The following is a 26178-nucleotide window of genomic DNA, read 5'->3' as shown; positions in this document are numbered from 1 at the left end:
AACTTACCCCACGGTTGTGCCTCGTCAATAGGCTTGCCACCATCAATCTTCGAAGACGATCTTGTTGCCTTGTCCACAACCTCCTTGATTGCTTTCCTAAAGGTGGAGGTAACAATGGAAATGGCTTCGCAAGGAAAGTAGCTGCCAGATGGGCAACTATCGACGAGCAAGTTGGCCTCCTCCACCTTTGCTGCCAACGAAAGGCACGCCATGGTCGTAAATTGACCGTCCCGAAGTCAGAGTAGCCCATTGCCCACAGCACAAGAGAGGAAGCATCGATCATGGTAGTTAATAGCAAGCAACACCGTGAGAGCAAAGAAGGCGTAGCAACCCACTCCACCATGGCTTTCGTCACTGACGACAAATAGGAGTCAACACTGCAATCGTGAGATATGAGCTCGCCCAAAGCCTCCCTTTCTTTAACTATGAGGGAGTAGAGTTCCTTCGCCCACTTCTCGTCCTCACCCTCTATCACCAAGAGGACATGGCACTCGATCTCACGGTTCACTATAAATATCAACTCTAAGCAAATGGCCCCATATTTTCACCAGCCTAAAATGACCATTTTATCATTGGTAGACATTTTCACTCGCCTAAAATAACCATTTTGATATTAACAAAATCAATAATTCTCAAGTGATGTATTTTTCGTCGATAAAATCGATGACATTAGAACAAATGAGGTTAAATATTTTATTTTCATAACTATAGGGATATCAATATAAATTTTTTAAATCTAAGATCGAAATGCTAAAGAAATCTAACTATAAGAGGTAATCTTTTATTAGCCACATGTAAATCCCTTGTATTTTAAAAAGCTGTATATTTGTTTCAAAATTCCCAATTGCTTTTATTTTTGGAGTCAAATCAAGTAAAAGAACAAAATAGAGAGAAAAAAAAAAGGGTGGTCACCCAAAAAAAAAAGGAAAGATAATTGGAAGCATGGCTCAAAAAAGGAAAGTCCATTTCAAATTAAATTCCTTAAAATTGACCAAAAAAAGGAGCAACAAAAAGTTAAAGGCATGAATTAAAAAACAAATAAGATGACCACCAAAGATATGACATCATTCCAAATACAGGTTATTCAACTGTGTTTCAACATCCAAAGAAGGAAATTCCATCTACAATATTTATAGAATCTTAAGATTTTTGATGCGTTCATGTCAGAGGAAAATCGTTCATTTGATATTTAGGCGATCTTCGAGTCAGGAAACAACTTATCTGCTAGCAGTGGTAAAGTTACATACATCGAGATCGATCTGCCCTAGACTCAGTATTGGCAAGAGCCATATTACCTGGACAACCCTGTCTGCAAATTTGGAATTTGAAACCAAGAATTTATATCCTTCCATTGAAAGGTAAAGATCCACAAGCAATTCTAGGGTAAATAGTATAACAACTACAGATGAACAACTAGAACAAGTTGGATCACATCTATGCCAGCACAGATCAAGAACAGAGTTCAAGGTATCGGCAGCTGAAGATAAAAGTGTCACACGAGTGAAGTTCATAAAACATGCATGAACATGTTAACTCTAGTTTATCTAGTTATTGCCTTTTCTTCGCATTGATGGGCTTAGTACTTTTTTCTGATATGATCTTCACTACACTGGTCAGTGCCCGAAGCCTGTCCCACACATTGAGACCATAGAGAGCTTCCACGAGAGATTCTTGAAACTCAAAGGCATTCTCTTCAACTGGGTACTGTTGAAAATGTAAAACAGTAAGTGCTTCAGCAAAGTCTGCAACACCTTTAACCTGTAACAAGGTTTCCTATAGCTGACCTGGATGGGTTTTGGGATCACGGTTTTGATATATGGCCACCACCTATCCTCAACCACTGACTTAACTAGACAGCAAGCTCGCAAGCCTTCAACACCAGCAAATCTTCCAAATCCACTGTGCTTTACACCACCAAAGGGCAAAGACTACAGTGAAAGCAATACGGCAGAAGTTAGAAAAACCGATGCGTCTGATCATATTTGCACCGAGAATTTTTCATGATGACAATACAAGATCAGAGTTTAGATAACGTTAACTGAATAAAAATATGCAGGAATTTTAAACTATCTATTCTTGAATGAAAACCTCAGAGCTTCTGGGTTAAATATACTTCATCAATGAAAATCTTTGATCCCACAGGAACTTGAAAGAGTACCTCTTTCCATGAAACTATAAGTCACAACAAATCTTTAAATACCAACCAATGAAAATCTTTCAAGACCAACCAATGCAGGAATTTTAAACCGTCTATTCTTGAATGAAAACCTCAGAGCTTCTGGGTTAAATATACTTCATCAATGAAAATCTTTGATCCCACAGGAACTTGAAAGAGTACCTCGTTCCATCCAACTATAAGTCACAACAAATCTTTAAATACCAACCACTCAGGGAAAGATGTCACTACATTGAGTCCTCCTGTTTCCTTCACCATAGTTCCAAAAACCTAGGGAGAAAATATACTTTATAGTTCATTTCAGTGATCAATATGCCTTGTTGCCTGAGCTAATCAACCACTGATATGGTACATGTCCTTCAATGCCCTGCCGATGCATCTGCATGGCAAGTCATGGACCATATAAATTCACTTTAGTGGCATATGTGAGTCTCTGATCACACTGGCAAGGTGTGATATGCACCAGCAATAATCTGCCATACATAATGGATTGGTATGCCTCTGCACTAAGCTGATATATAACCAGCATGGTACCAACAGGTGCATGCTCTAGCAATTTTATCCTTGCTTTCTCCAAGCTATATGATCAAAGAGACTATTCCTCAGAAAAATCGCTCTATTATCTACCGAGCATAAAAGTTCCATGATAGTTGAACATCAGCATGTGTAAATATTCAATCAAAAGACAAGTCCAAATATCTCCAAAGTACATATACAAAAATATCATGCAAAAAGAAAAAAAAACAGAGTACTAAATGAGACATATATCTGTCATGAACATGACAAACATTAAAAGATCGAGTACCTAGGAGTATCTTGGTGAGCTTAGATAATGTATAGATATATGCTCAGGCAACACTAGAAAGAAATTTGCTTAGGAAGCAAGAGCAGAAGTATGCCAAATTATAAAAATTACCTGGCACATGTAAGTTGAAGCAAAATCATTGATTGCTGCTACACCACAGTGCAACTGGGAAGCAATTGCAATTGCACGCTTCTGGTTCCCAGAGAAAACAGCACAACCAAGACCATAATTCGAGTCATTTGCAAGTTTGATAACCTCTTCATCAGAACTAAATTTCATGATTGGGATGATTGGTCCAAAAGTCTGTTAGATAAAATACTTAGAAACTGTATGATGGAACACAAGTGAATGCTTGAAAGATTTTAGTTACCTCTACTTGCATCAATTTCATTGTATGATCAACATTCACTATTACAGTTGGAGGGAAAAATTGATCTACTGCATCTTCTCCCAGATGGCCAAAGTTTCCTCTACCTACAATTTCAGCTCCTTTGTCCAGAGCATCATTCACAAGATTCTGAAGCTTTTCAGAGTGTTCTTGGACACATATAGCACCCATATCATACCTTCCAGATAGCGGAGGCCCCTAGAAAAGATAATAAAATAACAAAAGGATTTGATTTCCTCTGAAATTTTGACTAGTCATCTAATAGCCAGATTCTATAATGACGAAACTATTTGCTGAACAAAAAAGAAGCACCTAGCTCTTGTGCTACATAATCCAAAATGACAATTCAGGTAGTTACACAATGTTTACAATTAAAAAATAACCTATGTTATATTGCAAAATTTGACCAGGAAAATTCCACTTATCAACCAGTCTGAAACTGTTTCAGATATGATGACCTACAAATTACCTACAATGGCTCTGGGATATCATTAGAGGCTGTTTGTACTGCAGATAACACAAAAGGCACAGAGGGGGAAGGGGAACCTATCATGACACTATGATACTGCTATCATGAACAAAATCTACTAAAATGGACGTGTTAAGGCTTATTACTCAAACTTAAACAACCACAAGACTTCTAGCCATGTCTAAGGAACACATGGGAATTTCATCCAAATGTATCTCAGATATTCAAATCTAAAGTCAGGAAGGATGATGTTTACAAGAAGCCAATTATGAAATTGGGTGGCATCACAGGGTCAGACTGGTAAGGACAATGGGAGCTGAAGTGTCATATTAGACCCAAGTTCATTGTGATCTTAAACTAAAATTAGGTCCACTACTGAAATGTACAGTTCAGGTCAGTCAAAAACCATGACTAGACACAAACCATGCCTCATAGGACTAATGCTTGCAGCATCACCTGGTTCAAGCTTAAATTTCAAGTTGGCATAGACCATTTTCTTACATCAAGGACTTTGTAACAATTGAAATAATCAAGATAGTGCTGGAAACCATGCCTCTTAATTCCTCTCATCATCAACTTATGTAACAGACAAAAGAACGAAATAGATATCCTATTTCAACTTTTTTAGGAATATAGATGTTAATGATAAAGCAAAGTATGCACCTTCATTCAGAAAGCAACAAGACTATCTCTGTTTGTCGACCAATACTTTAAAAATTATATAAAAGATCTCCCATTATCACTTCTATAGAAAAGAAAATATTAGAAATCACAATGAATGACAAGATTGCACTTCATCTGTTGTTTGCTAAGCAAGACAGTTTGTACTTACAACAGAAATTGATTTCACAAGAGTGACTATCTGATCAACAAAATCAGGATAGATTCTTTCATGAACATAGAATCTTTCAGCACCAGCACAATTTTGTCCACTGGATTGAAGAGCACCTCTCATGGCAACTTGCACAACCTAAACATCAAAATATTTTTTTACAGACATATTAGGGGCTCTGGCAATTTGCAAAGAACACCTCACTTAGAACAGAATACTGTATGTTAGAGGAAAGAGCTATAAACACAAAACAAGCTTTCTGCAAAGGGCACGAGTAAAATTAGAAATTTTCATACAGTAGGCAAGTCTATGTCTTCACACACTATAAAAGCATCTTTCCCACCAAGCACGAATGTGACTGGTATTAAGGTCTCAGAAGCCTTCTGCATGATCTGATATAAGAAAGCCAAAAAGAGAAGTATGAATAGCACAAATAAATAGATCTCATAACCATAAGTCATGGTACTCCAAGACCATAGCTTTAACTAATGAACCTGAAGAGACATTTGGTTTAGTTCATGTACAAATTTTGTTATTTAACATCTATACAAGATAATATTGATCAGAAGCCTAAACTTCTAGGTACAAATGTTGCTGCTACATGAATTGAACAACTCATCAAATCTGCAGGTTCTACGAATCAGAACTAAGAGGCAAAAAGAGCATAATAAATATCTCTAATTGACTGTCCAGTGTCAAGTTAAATTCTATTATGTCATCTAGCAAACCTGTGAGTTAGAAAAAAAACAGCATGATTTTTTTTCTACATCTTAGTGACTTGAATACAGAGCTAGTAGAGCAGCGAAATGGAAGTTATGAAAGTTATATCTGGGAAGATGGACAATATTAAGATTCTTCCAAAGCAAGAAAAACACAGTCACCAACAGCTAGCAAATGCATTATCGGATAACAGAATCTGAAGAATAAAAACTTTTAGCAGCTGAACAGTTATATGTGTGTGATGCTCAAACATGAAAAAAAATTACACATTAGGTAAGAAAAGCAATTGAAGACAATAGACAACTACCAGCAATAATTGTAAGCTATTACCATCTTGCCTACTCCAGGTGATCCAACAAAGATTATTTTGTCAACTGAAGATACAAGAGCTTGTCCAGTTTCTGTAAATCTGGTAGGCAAAAAGCAAAGCTGCAGCATTAAATTAAGTTGTATATGATTCACTTTCAGCACAACTATAAATTCCTGAAAACGTCTGGATACCCTGTTATTATGTGAACCAGATTATCTGGAGCTCCAACAGCAGCAAGGGCAGCTTGAATGATTCGGAAATAAAACAACCCAGACCAACTTGCGTGCTCTGAAACCTGCAAGTCACTTTTCCATTTCAGACAAATGCAAAGGTGATAATCTACAACAGATACTTGGAAGTTGGAAATATAAACAACTTGGTATGCACAAACTTTATCTCAGTAACAAAGACATGTGAGGTGATCTCTTGATGACTTGGTTACAAAAAATATATATCCAGCAAAGAATGTATCAGAAGATAACTGCAGTAACCCACTTTAGTTTAACACCAATAACGACACGGACAAGAAGGCAAGAGAGACACACCAACAGATGTGCCCTTTGCATTTGGAGATCCACATAAACAAAGATTAAACTGAACTGCAATCTATGTTAACAAACATTTAACTTTAAAAAACCAATTCTTCTTGAATAAAGAAGTCCAGATAAATCTATATCAATGCCATTCAGCTCAAGTCACTAAAGAGAAAAAAAAACTATTAATTAGGCTAATATATCAACTTTAGCCATTGGGAATGTGTTTTCTTTTGCAAGCTTGACAATTTCTGAAATACAGAAGCAGTAAAACCAAGCCTACTTTTCTGTGTTAGAAACATTGTAGAACAGAAAGACTCTATCAAGAATAAAATTTTCCATAGAACACATGTTTATTGTGGTGAAAGTTCAAGCAAAAAACTTCCTTCAATTTTGGTAAGAGTATAAGCAATATTTTTCTAATATTTGACACCATCTAGGACTACAAAGTCATAAAGTTAAAAGGTATACTAGCCTTTGAAGGCAAAGCACACCTTACAGACATTGTAAGAAAGACCATGATAACTGAAGAATTTCTGAAATATATTCAGGTACACAGTTCTGCAAGGTAACTTAACATCATGAAGGAGCAACAACATCCTAATTAAGTAATATACCTTTATCACTGCAGCATTTCCTGAGAATACTGCTGCTAGCATGGGGTTGAAAACATTGTGGAAGGGATAATTCCAAGAAACAATAGCTCCAATTACCCCGAGGGGATAAAATTCCACTTTTGCTCTCTTGTGCAACATTGAATGCCCAGAAGACCTGGAGTTAGAAAATAGTTGAAGAAATATCATCTATTCTCTGTTAAATGCTTAATTTGTTTCTCTAAGAAAAATTGCTCTGTATAACAATTTTGTGAATGCCGTTGTCCACTATGTTCCCAAGTATAAGGAAATTTTAGAGTCTGATTTGACCGCTACTAAATTTAGCTTAAAATGCAATAAGGTATAACATTCCTGACAAGTATGCCTTGCATTCTTAGGCAAATCTTGCCTTAACTTGCCATGGCTAGGAACTTGTGCTCAACTTTAGAAATTTAGAGTAGCCACCAAAATTTGATACTAATTCCATGAAGTTTTCTGGTTCTTAGTAATGCTTTATGGTTCGGCCCATATTGATAGAACAGCTGGGACAATGATCTTGATAATAACAATGTCGATGAAAAGTGAAAAAGAATTTTCATCAGTTCTTTGTAAGGAGCTGAGGGAAGGCATGTATTTTGCTGTTTATGATCGTTATTGTTGTGTTGCCTCATCACTTAATTGTGTTGCCAGTGTTCCCATGTCTGTCCAATGATTTGTCAAGCCATGCCACCAAGAGATACAGTGGCAATGATTTATGCAACACTGAGGATCAATTTATGCAACCATGCTCTTGAATGCAAACAGTTGTTTTTATGACTGGAACCTGATCACCCGGGTACAAAAGGAGCAAATTTACCATGGAACCAAGGCTCGATCTCACTGAAGTCAGATATTTTGACCCCCTATCTTTTTGTGACTCCGTTTATGCTTTTTTCCCTTTTTCTTTTCTCACTTAAGTCAGATTATTTATTTCCAAACACAATGATATGTATTTTCTACAAGATGAGAATGGTTTTGGCCATCACTCTGCATGTAATATTGGAAAAATAATATCTTTCATCAACCATTTTCTAATCTGTCCTGCATAAGCCTACACCAAACAAGTAACAAAAACATTTTTTTTTTTACCAAAGTAGAGATGGTTATCTAGGTTCTTTGTTCCAAAAGAACTATAAATCATCATAATCACCGGTAAATCCATGGTATGCAATTTCGAATGGTACCGTCCAGTACGAGCGGTACGTACCGGTCCGACGGCATACCGGTACGTGGACCGCCCGCTACCAGATGGACAGTGCTACAGTGATACACTGTAGCAGTGCTACAGTAAGAGGAAATAGCTCGGTAAGCCTTTGTGTACCACTCGGTACGCCGGTACCGTACCGTATCGAGCCAACCTCGAAACACCGGTACGGTACGGTATTGCATACCTTGGGTAAATCAATATTCAATATGGTGCCACAAGAATCAAGACTAAGCGAAACAAAAATATTATGTAAAAATAACTAAGACAAATATGAAAATAAACACTCAAATTTTAAAAGAAATGCTCATGCCAAACTAGAACTTCAGCAGACAAACTAGCACACATTTGTATTGCATCAAAGAGCCTAATTTTGAAAAGACACAATTCATTTGACAAAAACAGAAAGAAAGAAACGCAGATTTAGTTGAGTCAGATATGAGAATTAACCTGTATTCAGGCTTTAGCCACCTCTCACCCTCAGCCAGAAGCCAAGTTATTTTTTCACATGTTGTCATTATCTCTCCTAAAGAAGCATCAACCATTGTCTTTCCGGTATCCCTAGAAGATACCCTACAACAAATGAGAAATCATGAGGTTGTTGCATTGTTCCACATTGACAGAGAACTATAAAGAACTTAAGGACTGAATGATACCATTGAAAACGAGGAATTCAAACACAATCGTTATTTAGATCTATGCTACTCAAGCCACACAAAAGAAAGGTAGGCTGTAAGACCAATCAGAATTATTTGGGCATTTCAAAAGAGTCACCCTAATGCAAGTTCTTCACAAGTATAAAATGGTAAAGTCCCATAATATGATATCAGCATAAACATTTAAAATGTTCTGAAAAAGGTGCTCAGTACTTCCTAAAAATAAAATGCCTTCAATGCCATGTTGTATGTTAACAACTTTGAGGAAAAGCGATAGCAATACCCTTGAGGCTAGAAAGCATGTATAAATCCCTACGAAGAGAGAGAAAGAGAGAGCGTTTTCACTCAAATTTTGTTCCTCACTCGCATATAAGCTTCTGATGATCAATTATATACTTCAGAAGGATTCTCAAGAACTCTCGTCTTTTACGGAAGCTGCTACTTGCCCATATTTTTTGTGCCTCTCTGGCTTGTGCAACATGCTCCTTGACCTGATCAAATAATTTGGAAACACCTTTCAACATCCGCAAAAAAGCAACAAAAGTGAGTTCTAAACTAATCTTCATCAATATTTAAGAGAAAGACAATACTGAATATCATGCCCAAGGATTTAAAAGTTAAGAACCAAAGCTAGCTTGTTTAGAATTAATAGTTATCAGAAGTCAGAAGATAATAGTGAAGCCTAAAGCACATGAACCTTATGATGTCTCCCAGCCAAATTTACAGGACATATGGGAAAATCATATTTGAATCTAATTATAAAAAAATTCAATGTATATGATGCAGCTGAAAAGACAGTTCTAAAGACAACAAACATGTTAATTTCACTAAAATTTACAAACACATAAAGTTAAGGACTTCTGTTCTAACTTCCTGCATCCTTTAGGATCCTAGAGCTTGATGCCTTTTGAATGAAGGAAGTTAAATCACAGAAGTTGAACCGTTAATTTGATAACAAAAGTTCCTATGCATGAGATCCTTTCTTCCAGTTCTTTTTTGTATGGTAAAAAAGATCAGCATTTTTGAAAAAAACAATAAACATACATTGTTATCCTAGAGAAAGGCAGAGACAAATAAGAATAAGAAATTGCTTAACACAGAGCAATTAATCTTGGTAGAGAAGAAAACAACTTGACCAAGAAAGTGAGATAGAATCAACACGACTAAGCAAGTGAGATATAATTAACACATATCCTTTATTTGACAAAATTACAACAATCAAGAATCATCATGATCATGAAATCAACGGCTATATCTGTGCCACCAGCCAACTTTATGTCTGTTAGAAATAAAAGGTGAATTTGTAAAATCAAACTGTGAAGAGAATCCATGAATGGACTACAGAGTTGTGTGATCCACCTCATCCGGGGTTGAAGCTTGGGTAAAGCCCAGGTATTTCATAGTTGCTGGCTCGTAGCATTGAACCTTGTCTGTTTGTGGCACTCTCCCCTTCCTTGGTATCTGCAATAGATCAAATATATTAAGCTTCAAGTCTCTCAGATATTTTATTAATAAAAATACAAACAAACGGGACGAACTATGACCAAATTAAAATAAAAGAAGCCAAATGAGGCAAAACCACAAGAATTCCAACTTAATCGACTACAGTTTGGTAATCCAGTTACAGGATTCCATGTTTAGAGAGCAGCATCTCAAGTTCAAAAACGGTAACATTGCAAATTGAACTTTTTCCTATAATAACCTAACGCGATTCGACTCCTTGTATGTTTATGAAACATAAGAGAACGCCATAACAGGCATGAGATCCAATCAAACAGAAAAAAGAATGCTGATTCGACAGAAGAACAGCAAAATGCATGTGGAAGCAATAGCATTTAAGGATTCTCACATATATGAAGCTGTTCTCTTTGGTCTGGCTCCCATCTTCCAGCACTGAATCAATCCGAGCACAGAAATCACGAAAACAACCCCCCATAAAAAGCAGAAAAGAGAGAAAAAGGAAGGGAGAGTCGCGGAATGTACCATCGGATGCATCGACCTCGATGGAGGGGACGCTAGGGGGAATGAGCATCAGGAGGAAGCGGCATACCACGAAGGCGACACCGAGGACGAGCAGCGGCCACCAGAACGCCATCGCCGGAGCTCCAAGCGTAGTTCCTGAGCAACGAGGGAGAGGGAATATAAGCCCCACAGGAGCCGGGAAACAGAGCAAGGCATTCGTTCTTGCTTCCATCGGCGGCTTTTACTTATTCGTCCCATACGAAGCCCAATATTACGCTTCTGCACCTGATGTTGTCCTATTCGAAATTCTAGAAATTATGACGACCGAATTATAATAAAACCCAAATTAAATTGCTCAGACATTATAACTGCACAAACGTATCATTTTATATCATTTCAATTAACAATAATTACAACACATCATGTATATAATGTTTACATACGATATATGTTTCGCAGCCAGATTTCATAATCTAAATAATGGAATCAGGATTATGTGTGCTTTCAACTTTATAAAAGACATTAAAAGAGGTGGGGGAGGGAAAGGATTAGGATTCCTCCTTGTCTTGGTTGTGGGATCACTTGCGGATGGAGGCAACAGTTGTTTGTTATCTTTATATATATATATATATATATATATATATATATATATATATATATATATATATATATATATATATATATATATATCTACTCTTTTAAACTTCAATGACATACATCTACTCTTTTAAATTTTAAGGTGCTTCACATAGGGCCACTTTGGTCAACCCCCTGACCAATTTTGACCCTAGTCAACGTTAATTTGTTTGAGTAAGAAAAATATATCAAGAATCAATACCTTTAGCATCACAATAACTTTAAGTTTTAGATTGTGAAGGGTTGTATATGAAAATTTTTAATTTATAAGTATAAATGTAAAAATCTCTGACCTTGAAGGATGTGTGTGTGTATTATATATATATATATATATATATATATATATATATATATATATATATATATATATATATATATATATATGGGGTAGCAGATAAAGAGATGAACCTAATGAATGAGATTTTTGTCAACATGGAATTTGGAACAATCAATATACTTAATTTTATTACTATAAATTAAGAATAACCTGTGATCCTATGAACCTCTGATCTCTTGGATTCTAAATTACTTTCTTGACCACCTTGTCCAACAAAGTTACAGTGTCATTTGGAATTCCTGACACATCTATCATTGCCACAGCCAAAGCTCAGTATGAGAGCCCAATCACATCCTTTAATGTACCAGCAAAAGCAAATGTTCTTAGTAGTTAGTATGGTATCTTCAACTAAAAAAGAGCTTCCTTCCTCCATGAATAATGGCATTGAAGGACCCACTATCATGTGAGTCTTTTGATGAGCAATGTATTAATACATACTGTAGACAACCGCTAGAGAAGACATAAGACCAAGTCAAAGAGCTTCCCCTGATGTTGTAATAAAGTGGTCAAAGCCTGCAAATTTGATTCTCCAAGTCAGCTTGGATAAATGTGATCACCGGCAATCACAGGTATATGGTTTGGTGACAACATTGCTTTAAGTGGGGACTTGTGTACTCTGGAAGATGCATGGAAAGACATGATTTTTATGTTGGCAAGCAAACTCATATCCATGATTTGATTATTATGTTGAAGGAGCCGCTATTTCTTTCATTAGATTCTGCTTCCATTATTTCCATTATTAATCCTTTGCAAAAACTAAATATTTGAAACAATGATTGCAAAAGGTGCTCGGGCGAGGTGAGGCGAGAGCGCCTCGCTAATGTCCCAGGCAGCGCGCTTCAAATAGGCGTCGCCTAGGCGCTCACCCGAGCCCAGGCGCTGGGCACTTCGGGCGAGCGCCTGGGTAAACCAAGGCGACCGAACCAGAATTTTAGGTCTGGTTCGATTGTTAGTTGGTTCAATCGAGCCAACTAAACCGATATAACCCCAACCCTAACCCTAACCCTAACCCTAACCCAACACTAACCTGCTACCGCTGCCGCTCTCGATCCCGATCCTGATCTCGTCGCTCGCTGCCGCTGCTCCCGCTACCGCTGCTCGCCGCTGTCGCTGCTCGCGCCTCCCGCGAGCCCTCCCGTGAGCCTTCCCGCTGCTCGCGCCTCCCGCGAGCCCTCTCGCTGCTCGCGCCTCCTACGAGCCCTCCCGCGAGCCCTCCCGCTGCTCGCGCCTCTCGCGAGCCCTCTCGCTGCTCGCGTCTCCTACGAGCCCTCCCGCGAGCCTTCTCGTTGCTCGCGCCTCCCTCGAGCCCTCCCGTTGCTCACGCCTCCCGCGAGCCCTCTCGCCTCCTGCAAGCCCTCCCGCGAGTCTTCCCGCTGCTCGCGCCTCCCTCGAGGCCTCCCGCTGCTCGCGCCTTCTGCTCCCTTTCCCTTTCCCGCTGCCGCCGCTCGCCGCTGCTGTCGCTCGTCGCTACTGCTGCCGTCGCCGCTCGCCGCTGCTTCCTCGTTTCTCCATCAGGCTCAGTATACTCTTAATATTAAGTTTATTTAAATTTTAAAATGATTAATTTTCTGTTAATAGATTAATAATATATTATTTTGATTTTAATGTTGTTAATTTTTATTTATTTGAAATTATTGTTAGGTTTCAACGTAAATGGCAAGTGTAGAGAGCAACTCAATAGTCTCCGATGGTATCAAAAAAAAGATCCTGCATGGAAGTATAATTATTTGAAGGATCCGAAAGATCCTAATGCGGTGACTTGCATATTCTACGATAAGACTACCAGAGGTGGTATTTTTCGTCCAAAACAACATCTAGTAGGAAATTTCAAGAATGTAGCAGCTTGAAAAAAATGTCCACCTGAGGTAAAAGAAAAGTTGCTGAATTATATGAATGAAAAGAAGACATAAAAGAATGAATCTTATGGGAATTTACCAGAAGACAATGTTGAACATCTCAGGGATAAGAAGAAGATTATTCTGTGAGTATTAACCCAAGTGAAAAGGAAAAAGAAGTTATGAGTACTAAGAAAGGTAGAAAAGGACCGATGGATCTATATATGCTTCAAGGATCCCAGAAACAACAAGGGCAAACATGAGGCTCAAAATTGAGACAAACAAATATAAGTGATGCTTGTGATAAAGAAATAAGAGGAAGAACAATTCAGCATATTGCTCGCTTCTTCTATCAGGCTGGTCTTCCCCTTAGTACAACTCGTTTAGATAGTTTTAAGGATATGATTGAAGCTATTGGAAGATATGGTGCAGGATTAAAACCTCCAAGTTATTATGAGATGCGAGTTCCATTGCTGCAAAAAGAGTTGAATTATACAAATGACTTACTAAAGGGTCATAAAGAATCATGGGCAACACATGGTTGCTCTATAATGTCAGATGTTTGGACTGACAGGAGGCACAATAGTATAATTAATTTTATGGTTAATTGTTCTTTAGGGACTATATTTGTGAAGTCGATAGATGCTTCATCTTTTGTAAAATCTGGAGACAAGATATATGATTTACTTGACAACTTCGTGGAAGAAATTGGAGAACAAAATATCGTTCAAATCATAACCGACAATTGGAAGCAACTATGTTTTAGCTGGTAATATTCACCTTTTATTTTTGTTAATTATTTTATCTTCAATTAAGTGTGTTAAACTCTTAAGTCTTATCATTTTTGTTATCTTTTGTCTCAGGTAAATTGCTTGAATAAAAAAGACAACACTTGTATTGGACTCCATGTGCAGCACATTGTATTGATTTAATGTTGGAAGATATTGGAAAGATCTTAGAAATCAAGAAAATCTTAGAAAGAGCAATTTTTGTTGTTGGATTTCTTTATAATCATATTGGGGCTTTGAATATGATGAGAGAATTTACAGGGAATAAAGAATTAATGAGACATTGTGTTACCCGATTTGCTACTTCATTCTTGACATTACAAAGCGTGCATCGTCAAAAACATACTCTGAGAAATATGTTTATCTCTGAGAAATATGTGACAAGCAAATGGGCAAAAGAAGCAAAAGGCAAGAGGGCTGCTGATATCATCTTAATGCCATCCTTTTGGAATCATGTAGTTTATATATTAAAGGTAATGGGCCCTTTTGTTCGAGTCCTTCGGTTGGTGGATAATGAAAATAAGCCTGCAATGTGATATATTTATGAGACTATGGATAGAGCAAAGGAGACGATTAAAAGATCTTTTAATGAAAATGAAGAAAAATATGAGAAAATTTTTACAATCATTGACGAAAGATGGAATTGTCAACTTCATCGTCCCTTACATGCAACAGGATATTATTTGAACCCTGAATTCTTTTATAAGATTAAATCTGTTGGATTTGATGCAGAAGTTTTGGGTGGGTTATATCAGTGTGTTGCAAGATTAGTTCTCAGCATTGAGGTTCAAGATAAGATTATTCATAAATTATCTTTATATAAAAATGCTGAAGGTCTTTTTGGAATTCCAATTGTCGTTCGATCCAAGACAACTACCTCTCCAGGTATTAATAATTTGATATAATTAATTTCATATATATTATGTTACTATGTTATTGCTAATAATAACATAAATTTTGCAGCTGAATGGTAGAGTCTATTTGGAAATTCCACCCCGAACTTACAGAAATTTGCTATCAAAGTACTTAGTTTGACATGTAGTGCTTCGGGTTGTGAGCGAAACTGGAGTGTCTTTGAGCATGTAAGTATTACTAAATATTTTTATTTTAATTAATTTATTTATTTAGATATATATATTAATATATTTTTAAATTATATGACATGACAGATTCACTCGAAAAGAAGAAATCGGTTAAAACATCAACGATTGTACGATCTTGTTTACATAAAGTATAATCAAGCTTTGAAGACTCATCATGATTTGAAAAATAGATTTGATTCAATCTCATTGCAAGATATTGATGATTCAAATGAGTGGTTAGTAGGAGAAATGGGTGCTAACTTGCAAGATGCTGAAGACGAGCTTGTATTTGAAGATGATAGATTGACGTGGGGAGATGTGGCAAGATCTTTATGTGCTGGAGAATTATAAACATATACAAGACAGATGTTAAAGAGAAAAATGAGTGCAAAAGCATCAAGCTCGGCTCCTGCTATTATTGAAGATATAGAGAATGAAACATATCTTGATGAAGAGGAAGGAATCGAAGAACAAGAGGAAGAAGACGAATTCAATGAAGATGATTTGTGTAAAAATGACGATAATATTGATTATGATGAATGACTTTGATGTAAAATTTTAATGTTTTGAATTTTGAAACTTTTTGTTAATGTGACATTGTGATTTTGTATCTTAGATTTTTTTAATTTAATAACATATTTTTATTTAAAATTTTAAATAATTATATTTATTAATTATATTATATATTTTTATATTTTAGCGCCTCGCTTCGCTCAGGCGAGCGTCTAGCGCCTCGAACGTTTTTGGACCTTAGCACCTTTTGACGCCATTTAACACTTTCAATCTCACAACTCAAATGTCAAGGCAGATAGATACTAATGCATGTATAATGAATGAATTGACATCATTGATCAAATGAAGCACTCTGCTATACCAAGACAAAGAATTTCTGCAGTCCCTTTGTGAAGGCTTTTTTTTATACCATTAATGCTTAAGCAGCTAACATCAATCAGAGAATTTCTGCAGCTGCAGAGATGACCAGAAAAAATATCAACACTCACCACCAGAAAATATTGTTATCAATAATCAAAACATGGTGCAGTTGTTTTCAAAATTAAGAGCATCAGACTAGAGATGGTCAATGACACTTTTAAGACTCCTCTCACCAGGCAATATGTTATCAAACCATGTTATAAAAAAAAAATTGCTATGAATAATCAAACCATGGTGTGATAGTGTCTTGAAAATCAATGTCAAGTTCCTCATGCATCAAATCAAGATGATCAATGAAACATTTAAGACTCGTCACCAGGCAATATGTTGCGGAGGCATCGGTAAATTTGCAAACATGGATCAACCAACAAAACTGCACCTATCAAATTCTAGAAACCATTACTTCTGATGTAGCTTTGTTCCTAGAATGCAGCAACACATTTTTCCTTAAAGACCCTGGTTAACCTGTCCATGTAACAAGAGGGGAAGAGAAACCAAAATGCACTGCTCTGTTAGAGCTGTTATATGAATGAACAACCAAGTAATCACTTATCCTGAAGATACAGGCAAAAAATTAGTACATGAAGGCGAAAAAAAAAGAGATTTCAATGGCTTAGATAAGTAGCACAAGTATCTGTCAGGTGATACCTAAAAAGAAAAGCTTCTTATGAATGAATATTAATATCTAATAAATAAACATATGTTCAGAAATCACGGGGGCATCTGGAGAATCATTCTTATATAAGCATAAACGACTACTTAATACCAATAGTGCGATAGTGATGTAAGTCAATAATATGCTATAGAGCATACATTTTACATTGCAAAAGTACCAGTAGAAAATCATACTGACATAGACTGTGAACAAGAATCAACATTTTACTGTAGTAATCAATGAGCAGACGAGCTTCTCTAACATGTAGCTACATCCAACACAATTTATCTTCAAACCAAACTTCATTCTTTTTTTTTATTTACAAGCTACCCATATATCCAGCAAATGAATTAGATTTCAAAAACTTCTTCACTAAGAGGAGCAAAATAGCAACCACCAACCAGATGGCAGCCCAAGTGAGAAAACGATCATCCAAGGGCTTCTGAACTCTAGCAGCAGGCCTCTGGTGCAGCTCACGCACCTCGACCGCTGGCAACCTTAAACTTGCTCCAGCACTTATGCCAACTCTTAGCGGCCCTTCAGCTGCATTGACACGAACCTCATGCCCATCTTCTATGGCTCTCTGATCTGATTCCTGGTTTGGAAGATCCTCTGCAGCTGTAATAGCATCCAAATTAGCAGTGACTTGATCTTCAGTTACCAAATTATCTGTAGGTTCAGTGGTTGGAGTTGGTGGAAGTTGAGGCACAGGGGGAGCTTTACTCAGCATGTACTGATGAATCTGGTTCAGCAATACTTTGCACATCAGGCATGTACATCTGATAACTACAAAATGATAGAATCTAAAATGGAGGCAAATTGAACCTCATCGATTAACTTTTGTCTCTCTGGGTTGCCATATCTAGGAGCTGCTTCACGGGACTTGATGGCAAGCTCACGCCTCACTTCTTTCTTGTAATCCAAAGAACCCAAAGCTCCATTGGGATTAGTTGACATAAACGCAATTAGGGCAACTAATGCTGTTCGCACTGGAAACAAGATGAAAAAATGTTGTAGCCTTATCAATTACTCTATAGATATATTCCACTCATGGAATTTTACATTGATGAAATAATAGACTTACAAAAGGCACATCATATAAGTTATTACAAAAGATCTTGGAACTTTCTATCATAGCAGTACTAATTATGGAATTCAAGCTAACTTATTCCACAAGGAATCAATCTAGATATAGCTCTTAAAGTTGAGTATTGGCCTGCCAAAAATTCTTTTGTCAAAGTAAATGAACTGGAAAGGTTGGAAGTTCCAGAAGCATAATCTAGGAGCTCATATTGTATCAAGCTGCACTTTTTTTTTGTTAATTCTACACTCATCGGTTACGTGAAAAGACATACACAAAACTCAGATAGCAGACCAGTTAGTGGACAATGATAAAATAGAAATGACATTAGGTATAACTTTGGCATATTGCAAACATATAAACACTGCTAGAGAGGCCACTGGTCCAAAACCAATACCATCAGAAACAAAGAGGGAGAAAAGGACCAGACTAGAACAAGAAGAATAAACCACATACCGCTCCATGATGGTTGCCAATGTTCAGGATGATAATTTGATATGCTTAAGCAGATCTTGGTCTGTGTTTCAAAACGACCATTTGGCTGAATAACAATTCAAATTTAAAGGATCATTGTTAGTAAGATACCAAGAAAACTCTATTTGATGAGTTTTGAAGAATTTGAAAGGAAAATAGGTGATTACGGTCAAAAACATAAAGGAAGGGGGCTTAAGTGGGTATTCAGCAGGCAATTGGATCCGTCCGTGATAGATTCCTCCTTCAAATTCAGTATCCTGAGGCCCTCGAATGGCAAACTGCCACTCGAAAATATTTTCCTGGTTAACATGAGAGATGTCGTTTGAAAAGTTGCACCATATGCATTCAGCAGTCATGAAGAAATTTAACTAATGAAAGTATACCTTCCTAACGAACATTTTTGTTTTCGTTAATTGCTCTAGATGAACATAATAATTCCGATCTTACTGCAGAAAATTCTCAAAAGAATACGCCCCTATTCAACCTTCCAAAGCATATCATATAAAATGTAGAACAATAGATGCAAATATCTATCAAATCAAAACGTGCCAGAAGAGACTCTAATAGACTTGAAACACAAATCCAAATTAGTCTAAGAACAATGAGAAAATTCTTAAAGGCTTCCCTTCTATAAATATTCAATTTAATTACAACACACCTTAAAACCAATATACCCTAATTTTCAATCCATGCATTGTAGGAAACTAATCCACCTGTCCATCAACCAACGTCGAATTCGGAAACTATGCATCGTCATCTCACCGTCTCCGACCAAGAACCGATTTTCCAAATAAGAAAGCCGATTATGACACCCCAAGGGTCGGTTCACAACCCAACGAAAACGAGGATGAATAATCGCACAAAATAATGGGCCGTTGGATCTAGGGTTTTTGGAACATATCGATTACCTCGAGAGGAAGACTCATGAAGTCGTCGGAGGGGTTGGACTGCATCTCCTTCACCTCCTGGAGGATCCGCTTCACCGCCGGGTTCCTCCGGTTGTACCGCTCCTCCGCCATGGCCACAGGCTGTCGATTAGCCCCCGCCGTTACTTTCTCAACCGAGGAGCGGGAATCAGATTCCACAACGAGAACGAGAAGGGGGAAGAAGGGAGCAAAGGCGAGCTATCGCCAGAAGGGTAGATAATATTCCCCCCGCCGCTACTTTCTCAACCGGGCAGCGGGAATCAGATTCCACAACGAGAACGAGAAGGGGGCAGGGCCGAGCTATCGCCAGAAGGGTAGATAATATTCCAAAGCTTCCTTAATTAATTGGATTTAATTAATAAAATACTATATGGAAGACTACGCGGAATGACGTGTTTCCGATGAGGACCACGTGGAGACGAGCAATCGAGACACGTGTCTTATAGTGCTTCGAAGATTGATTGGTATGTGGCGAGGAAACCACCAACAAACGTTAAAAACGTATCGGGTTTCGTAACGTGGCGTATTTGCACATTTCTGTTATGTTCCAAACGGCAACGGGCTTGATAAACTCGATCGACGCCTCTTCGCCTGTGGCGGTGTGCGAAACCGATCTCTGGTGCGGCGAAGGTGATATCAGGATCTCACAAGGTTTATCTGTTCCGCCTTTTCCCTTCTTCGATTTGTGAAATTAGGTTTCAATCAGTAAGGATCTCGATCTGTTGCACCCGCCGCTCGATTGTGTCGTTTGAAGATCTGAGGTGGGTTTGCCCCAATTTGTTCTCCAAATCCTGAGATGGGTAAAACGATTTTTGTTTGGTTTTGTAAAAGCAGATGATGAATTTGTAGATACTACTGGTTAACGATTTTGTTAGGGATGAAAGATTTAGGTTATTGGGTGATTTGGGGTTGACTAACGAACAGTGGCGGTATCGTTGCTGGTCTCGCGTTGCACGAATGGAAATCGTGGGGGGGGGGGTCTACGTATTGTTGTTTCCAATATATTTGGATGTCAGTGATGTCAGTCGTGTCCCAAAAAATAAAAGACAAAGAATTTGGACACGGAAAAAGCCTACTTGTAGCGAGTTTATATGCTATGTTCGTTTGTTAAGATCTAAGCTAGGCTTGTGTATCAGATTGTATGATGATGGTTAAAGTTTACAGAATTTCATGATGATAAATCTCAGGGAGTTAAGCGAGAAAAGGTCTTCTATTGGATTTGTATGATGGAGGTTTTTATCTTGAGTGAAAAAGAATAGAGAATTTTTTTCTTCAATTGAGGGAATTTTGGTGCAGGAGTAGCTCAACTAATTTCAGAGTTTGGTTCAGATAAAATTCTGAAAAAGGGCAGGTATACTGATTAAAAGACCATCTGAAATCCTAAGTTTAGTGGTATAACTTGAAATTAGTCTAAGCTGTACGTGCTGTGATATAATTCTCCAACCTACTTCTCTATTTTGGCTACTTTTAAATGATTGAATCATTTATGCTCTGCGTTTTGGAAAGTTGAAATTTCTTATTGACATTATGCTTGTCATTTGCATGCTACCAGAGGTAGTAGCTTTAACTTTTGGTACTAAATTTGGTGCATAAGAGTGAGAACGTAGTTCATTTTTACTGATGCAGGCATTTGAAAAACTTTATGATTTGGAATTTTTTCTGTTCTTTAAGATAGTCTACACCATATGTTTCCTTTGCACCTGATTTCTTTTTCCACTTCTGTTAATCTATTTGTGTTGTTTTACAGTTCGTTTCTATTTATTTTTTGTGTTTTTTAGTTTACCCATGTGTTTCCTTTTAAAAAAGAGTGGCTGACAAACTACCCAAGGACTTTATATCTGTCCTCAAAGGTCTGTTATTTATGACAAAGTCATCTATCGGTGGGCCTCATTTCCTCTCTTTCCATCTTCTCTCTTTCTCTTTTTTTCTCTCTTCTCCCTCTGTACTGTTTTCTGTTCCTTTTATCCTCCTTTCCTCCCTTTCTCCTCTCCATCTATTTATCTTCTTGTTCCTGTGGTTGATTAATCAGCTGTTTCAATTCTATTTCGAATCATCCAAAAAAATGCACAGTGAGCTGTCTGTTTTTTTTTTTTCACATGTTTTAAAAGCGGAGGGGATCAGGCAACCTTTTAAGCTGAGGCATTTACTCACTTGTTTGTGTCAGGATAATATGCTATAAGTTAGTTGAATTGTTAAATGATCAAAAAGAAGTATTGCGACCAAATATGATTTATTCATAGAATGGGTAAAATTAAGCTCCAAAACTTTGTTTAAGTGTTCTTAGATGCCTACAAATGATATGTTTGTTATATCTCAATTACAATGAAAAAGGTTGAAAGCAAACATGTGTGGAGATATTTGAAAGTGTGGGAGTTGGCTGTGATCTGTTGGTTTTCGTTGCTTTTGGGGACAAAAATTGGTGTCCTAAAGCATAGGACTTAAGTCTTATAAATACGATATTTCCTTCTTTTATAAGGTGTCCTATTAGTGAGAGGTTCTAGTACTCAGAAAAGGGACATCTGTGATATCTGCAAATGTAGTTTGAAGAACTTGGTTCAGTTGATTTTTTATGTTAATAGGTGACATGCAAATTTTCTATAACGTCTAGCTTCATGAATATTATTTGACATGCTTTTACTTTTGAGACATAGTTAATGAGGTTTGGGATTCATGCCCTCTGAGATTCATCAATTCTTCTTTGACACTGAAATCTGAACATGTGAACCAAATTAGATTCATCAATTCTTCCTCGATATCTCTTATCTTGCAAGTTGAATGGCATATTCGTCTTTGAAGCTGGGTATGATGATTAATGCAAGAGTCTTACTCAATTTAGCTTTTTCACAGCATGTGAAAATTGAGACAGGATCCTATTTAAAATTCTGAAATTCACATTTCCATTGTTGGTAGTTATGTCGTAATATGCAAACAGTCACTACCATGTATTATGCTTGCTGTATGAGTATCTCTAATTAGATAGATCCAACACATAACTATGTGATAAGTTTTGTTGGTTGGAGGACATTAAAACAGTTGGACGATATTGGATGAGCAGGATTGGGAGGTCCAGATGAAGAACTTTCTACATTCTTTTTATACTTGTCATATATTACGGGTCATTGAGGGTGGGCCTTGGTACAACGGTAAAGATGTTTCTTTGCAATCTGGGAGATCAGGATCTGAGTCATGGAAACAGCCTCTTTAAATATTTAAAGATAAGGCTATGTGCATTGACCCTTCTCAGACCCTGCATTGGTGGGAGCCTCGTGCACTGGGTACGACCTTTTTATTCTTAAAATATATTGTGGGTCATTGTAGTTTCACAATTTTAGCTTGTCATTGTGTTCTCATTAACACTTTCACATGACCTCTTGATGACCATCTGCTTCCTGTTCAACTCTCCTGTACCAATGTGCTAATTTATACTTCTTTTATTGAAAATAAAATTCCCTGTCTTGCTTACATTGGGTGTTCATTTTTACGTTGGGTGTTAATTTTTAACAGGTTAATCTTTACTGGATATTGTCTTTGTTATAAAAGCTAATTTCAAGATACTTGACATTGATATTTTATGTCTTCTATTAGACTTTGCCTAAGTTGAGTAGATCTATCTGTTCTCGGTTTGTTATGCTTCAATTTAGAAAGAAAAAGCAGATAAGTACAGAGAGTACTTTCTAGTTTGCCTAACACTTATTCTTCTGTCCAGCACATTCTAGTTTGTTGTTTGCTAAAGATAGATGGCTGCTCATAAAATTGCACATGCTACCCTCAAGGGTCCTAGTGTTGTCAAGGAGATCTGCATTGGCCTTACACTGGGATTATTTGCCGGTGGTCTGTGGAAGATGTACCACTGGAATGAGCAGAGGAGAACAAGAGCTTTTTATGACATGCTAGAGAAGGGTGAAATTAGTGTTGTTGTTGCAGAAGAATAATCATCCTAGTCTCATTCCTTCAGATATAAATGGAGACCTGCATTCTCATCCTGGAAGCTCAAGTACATTTTCAGATCAAATTTGCAGCTTTTTACTGCTGGATGCAAAATAAGTTTGGATAATTGTTGAGACCTACTACAATGCGGTATGGACTAAATCCTTTTTCCATTTTATCTTTGTGGTTCTGCCTATCTTTGTTTGATCTTAAATATGAAATAAGTTATCCACACTTTTAGGACAAGACTGTGTTCATCTGCTAGTAATTTTTCCTTGCCATAAAAGAGAGAAAGGAAGTGGCAAAACCTTTTTTTAAGTGCCTTCATGCTAAACAGTTCCCTGTGCTACTTGTGTTGAAAGGTATAGAAGATGATCATGAATCATGTACTAGTTTAATCATTTCCTTCTTTAAAACACTTTGAACTTTTACAAATTGCTATGTAGATTGCAAAAAATTAATTCTCTTATAATAATTTTTTTATGGGTAGCAATGACAGTTTCTTCGAGGCAAAAAGCATTAATTTGTTGAAGTAATTGTTAGATTTCTTTAGTAATGCTACCTTTCATCTGGATGAATAGGCTCACCAAACTCATCAAGTTCTCCTTTAAAAGATCTTTATGTCTTTTACGCAATTTTCCCCTAAATTTCAACGGGCAGATGTGCTATAAATCGACCATTGTCCATCTTCGATATATGGAAACAAAAAGGGTGAACCTTTGACTAGGCAAATCGAAAAACTGTGGTCTTTTTACATTGTATCGATCCATACGAATCCATCTATTGCTATTGCTGTGTCAGTTATAATAATTTTGGTATCTCTACAAAGATACTTTTTATTTACATTATAAATAGTATAGGAATCAACTTTTTCATATGTTCTTCATACCTATTTGAAATATGCTTTGTAAGGTAGTTTGAATTGAATTTTGAGTGGGTTTTATTATTTTTTAATAAACTTATAATGTTTTTAATAGTTTTCGTAGGGGCACAAAAATTATAATCCTATTTAAAAATATGAAGTCCTTGAATGATGAAAGTTTTCTTTATATATCATATCTGAAACATTAAAGGACAGAAAAATATAAAAAATAGAACCTTAGAAAAGAAAAGAAATTTAATTTTTCTAAAAAAATTTAGTTAATGTCCTAATTTTCAAAAAATTTCACAGTTTTTTTAATTATGATATTACCTTTATTGACCATTGCCTCCGTCCAGCATCGTCGCATGCGGCCTGCGAAACCCGCCGCTTCGGCCGCAGGTGAGGAGAGCGGGAAGCCGTTCCCTCCGACATCCCCGCCAGGTTGTACCGCATAACGTGTATTCTACTGCTTTCACGTTAAGTCTTGAAACTTTCAGATCCATTAAAGTAAACCCAGAGTGTATACGGCATGATGGAGACATGAAAACGATGTCTACAATTGCTTTATACTGTGACTGATGGGATTGCTCTTCACAGGCTCTACAAGTTCCCAGAGCTACCAGCAGCTATTGTGGACTTCGATGAAGGTGCATGCATTAACCATCTTAAACAATCCAAGAAGCTAATCTAGGAGATGCTTGGTGAGTCAAAATTTGCTATCACTGTTGCAGGGGTTGAAATTGTTTGTTCTTCGTGTTCCATTAATATCCTGATATCAAGTGCTGTAACACCTAAATTAGCCTGGGAAGAACGGTGCTATGTATCTGAAACAAAACTTTCTGCAGTAGAGTTACGTCTGCAACTATTGACATATGGCACTCGAGATTTGAAGACAGCCATGGGCCACCTATCATGCGTTATCTAAGACAAATCAATTTCGGATGCTGTGTAGAGGTGAACAAGTCTACACGTCTTCCCTGAGGAGAACCAGGTCTACTTGCAAGCTTGAGTGATAGGTCCAAGAGCATCACTTTCACAAATGATGTGTCGAAACATGCTTCACTCCGTGAACAGCAACTAAATATTCCTGATGATGACCTGCAGAAACACAAATCTTGTTCGAGCCGGATATGAGATGCTTTTTAACTCTTACTAATTAACACACCTGTGATCATAATCTTCAGCGAGTCGACACAGTACTCTACCGATGGTAGAGGGAGAAGGAGTGCAGTGGGATGAGAACAAAAAGAAGGGGGAGGAGAAAAGAGGGGTCGCCATCGTGCGTCGCCGAGGGAGAGTCGAGCGGTGGCCACCACCACCACCTTCACCGCCACCTGAGCTCAGGAAAAGGGTCGTAGGTTTTTGTGGTACCCAAATAAGTGCATTGAAGCGTTGACCGCTGTCAGCTGGGGGCGAGTGGCGATGAGCGCTCCTCTCTGTTCTTTGCAGACTCGCTCTCAGGTGGCGTCCGTCCTTGCCCACTTAGGACACGCAGCGTGAGGCTTGGGGAGAGAGACGACGAAGGGAAAGGAGAAATGATGGCAGCTTTCCAGGGATTCCAGCAGTTCCATCCTTGTACGTGGTGTGAAGTATGAACCGAAAGCGATTCCGGCTTGTTCATACTAGTTTGGACAGTCAGACACCCTGCCATGGTTGCTGCAGGGACGACCGCCACAGCCCAAGATCAAGGTATCTTTAAATTTGATGATGAAGCTCTCATCATGTCAGCTCGAGCCTCCTGCATGACAAAAGAGCCGTCAATTACCAAAGTAAAATCATACTGATCCTATAAGAACAGTACATCTCCTACAGTTGCTTACATCCGATGTCCCTCAGATCTGTCCCTATGCTTACAGTAGTCACTCACGTGGAACCAAACCTTGTAGAAAAGTTGGTTTGACCTAACTGTTGTCATCCTTAGCCACAACGACGTAACTGTGGCTCACCCAAAACAC

The 26178-nt window shown here is 37.5% G+C and overlaps 3 protein-coding genes across 17 annotated transcripts; 1 reads left to right on the top strand and 2 right to left on the bottom strand.

Moving 5' to 3' along the window:
* Positions 1–1323: 1323 nt before the first annotated feature.
* Positions 1324–10899, bottom strand: LOC103993327 (aldehyde dehydrogenase 22A1-like). Of its 4 annotated transcripts, none has more exons than XM_009413352.3 (14): positions 10709–10899; positions 10575–10618; positions 10085–10186; positions 9089–9216; positions 8520–8642; positions 6851–7004; positions 5892–5995; positions 5721–5799; positions 4967–5062; positions 4671–4808; positions 3352–3567; positions 3093–3284; positions 1785–1928; positions 1324–1704 (listed from the first exon to the last, which is right to left on the bottom strand). In XM_009413352.3, the coding sequence occupies exons 1-14, from the start codon at positions 10818–10820 to the stop codon at positions 1549–1551; spliced, it is 1788 nt and encodes a 595-aa protein (XP_009411627.2). In that variant the 5' UTR covers positions 10821–10899; the 3' UTR covers positions 1324–1548. The 4 variants fall into 4 exon arrangements, with proteins under 4 accessions (XP_009411627.2, XP_064976619.1, XP_064976618.1 ...); XM_065120547.1 differs by having other exon boundaries at positions 3093–3173; XM_065120546.1 differs by lacking the exon at positions 4967–5062.
* A 6184-nt stretch (positions 10900–17083) lies between these two features.
* On the bottom strand, positions 17084–19760 carry LOC135619008 (ubiquitin-conjugating enzyme E2 32-like). Of its 3 annotated transcripts, none has more exons than XM_065120543.1 (5): positions 19417–19760; positions 18676–18807; positions 18491–18575; positions 17779–17942; positions 17084–17695 (listed from the first exon to the last, which is right to left on the bottom strand). In XM_065120543.1, the coding sequence occupies exons 1-5, from the start codon at positions 19525–19527 to the stop codon at positions 17273–17275; spliced, it is 915 nt and encodes a 304-aa protein (XP_064976615.1). In that variant the 5' UTR covers positions 19528–19760; the 3' UTR covers positions 17084–17272. The 3 variants fall into 3 exon arrangements, with proteins under 3 accessions (XP_064976615.1, XP_064976616.1, XP_064976617.1); XM_065120544.1 differs by having other exon boundaries at positions 18676–18786; XM_065120545.1 differs by lacking the exon at positions 18676–18807.
* Positions 19761–19926: 166 nt separating this feature from the next.
* Positions 19927–25354, top strand: LOC103993329 (uncharacterized). Of its 10 annotated transcripts, none has more exons than XR_001979483.2 (4): positions 19927–20064; positions 23141–23511; positions 24580–24664; positions 24821–25096. XR_001979483.2 is itself a non-coding variant. In XM_065120541.1 (4 exons), exons 1-4 carry the CDS (start codon positions 23507–23509, stop codon positions 25146–25148), a joined length of 369 nt encoding a protein of 122 aa, XP_064976613.1. In that variant the 5' UTR covers positions 23365–23506; the 3' UTR covers positions 25149–25354. The 10 variants fall into 10 exon arrangements, 1 of the variants encoding a protein (XP_064976613.1); XR_001979477.2 differs by having other exon boundaries at positions 19935–20085; XR_010489267.1 differs by having other exon boundaries at positions 19977–20195.
* The last annotated feature ends 824 nt before the right edge of the window (positions 25355–26178 follow it).

This window comes from Musa acuminata, chromosome BXJ2-8 (assembly GCF_036884655.1).
Source record: "Musa acuminata AAA Group cultivar baxijiao chromosome BXJ2-8, Cavendish_Baxijiao_AAA, whole genome shotgun sequence".
Lineage (NCBI taxonomy): Eukaryota > Viridiplantae > Streptophyta > Magnoliopsida > Zingiberales > Musaceae > Musa > Musa acuminata.
This window is presented reverse-complemented; position numbering and strand designations above follow the sequence as displayed.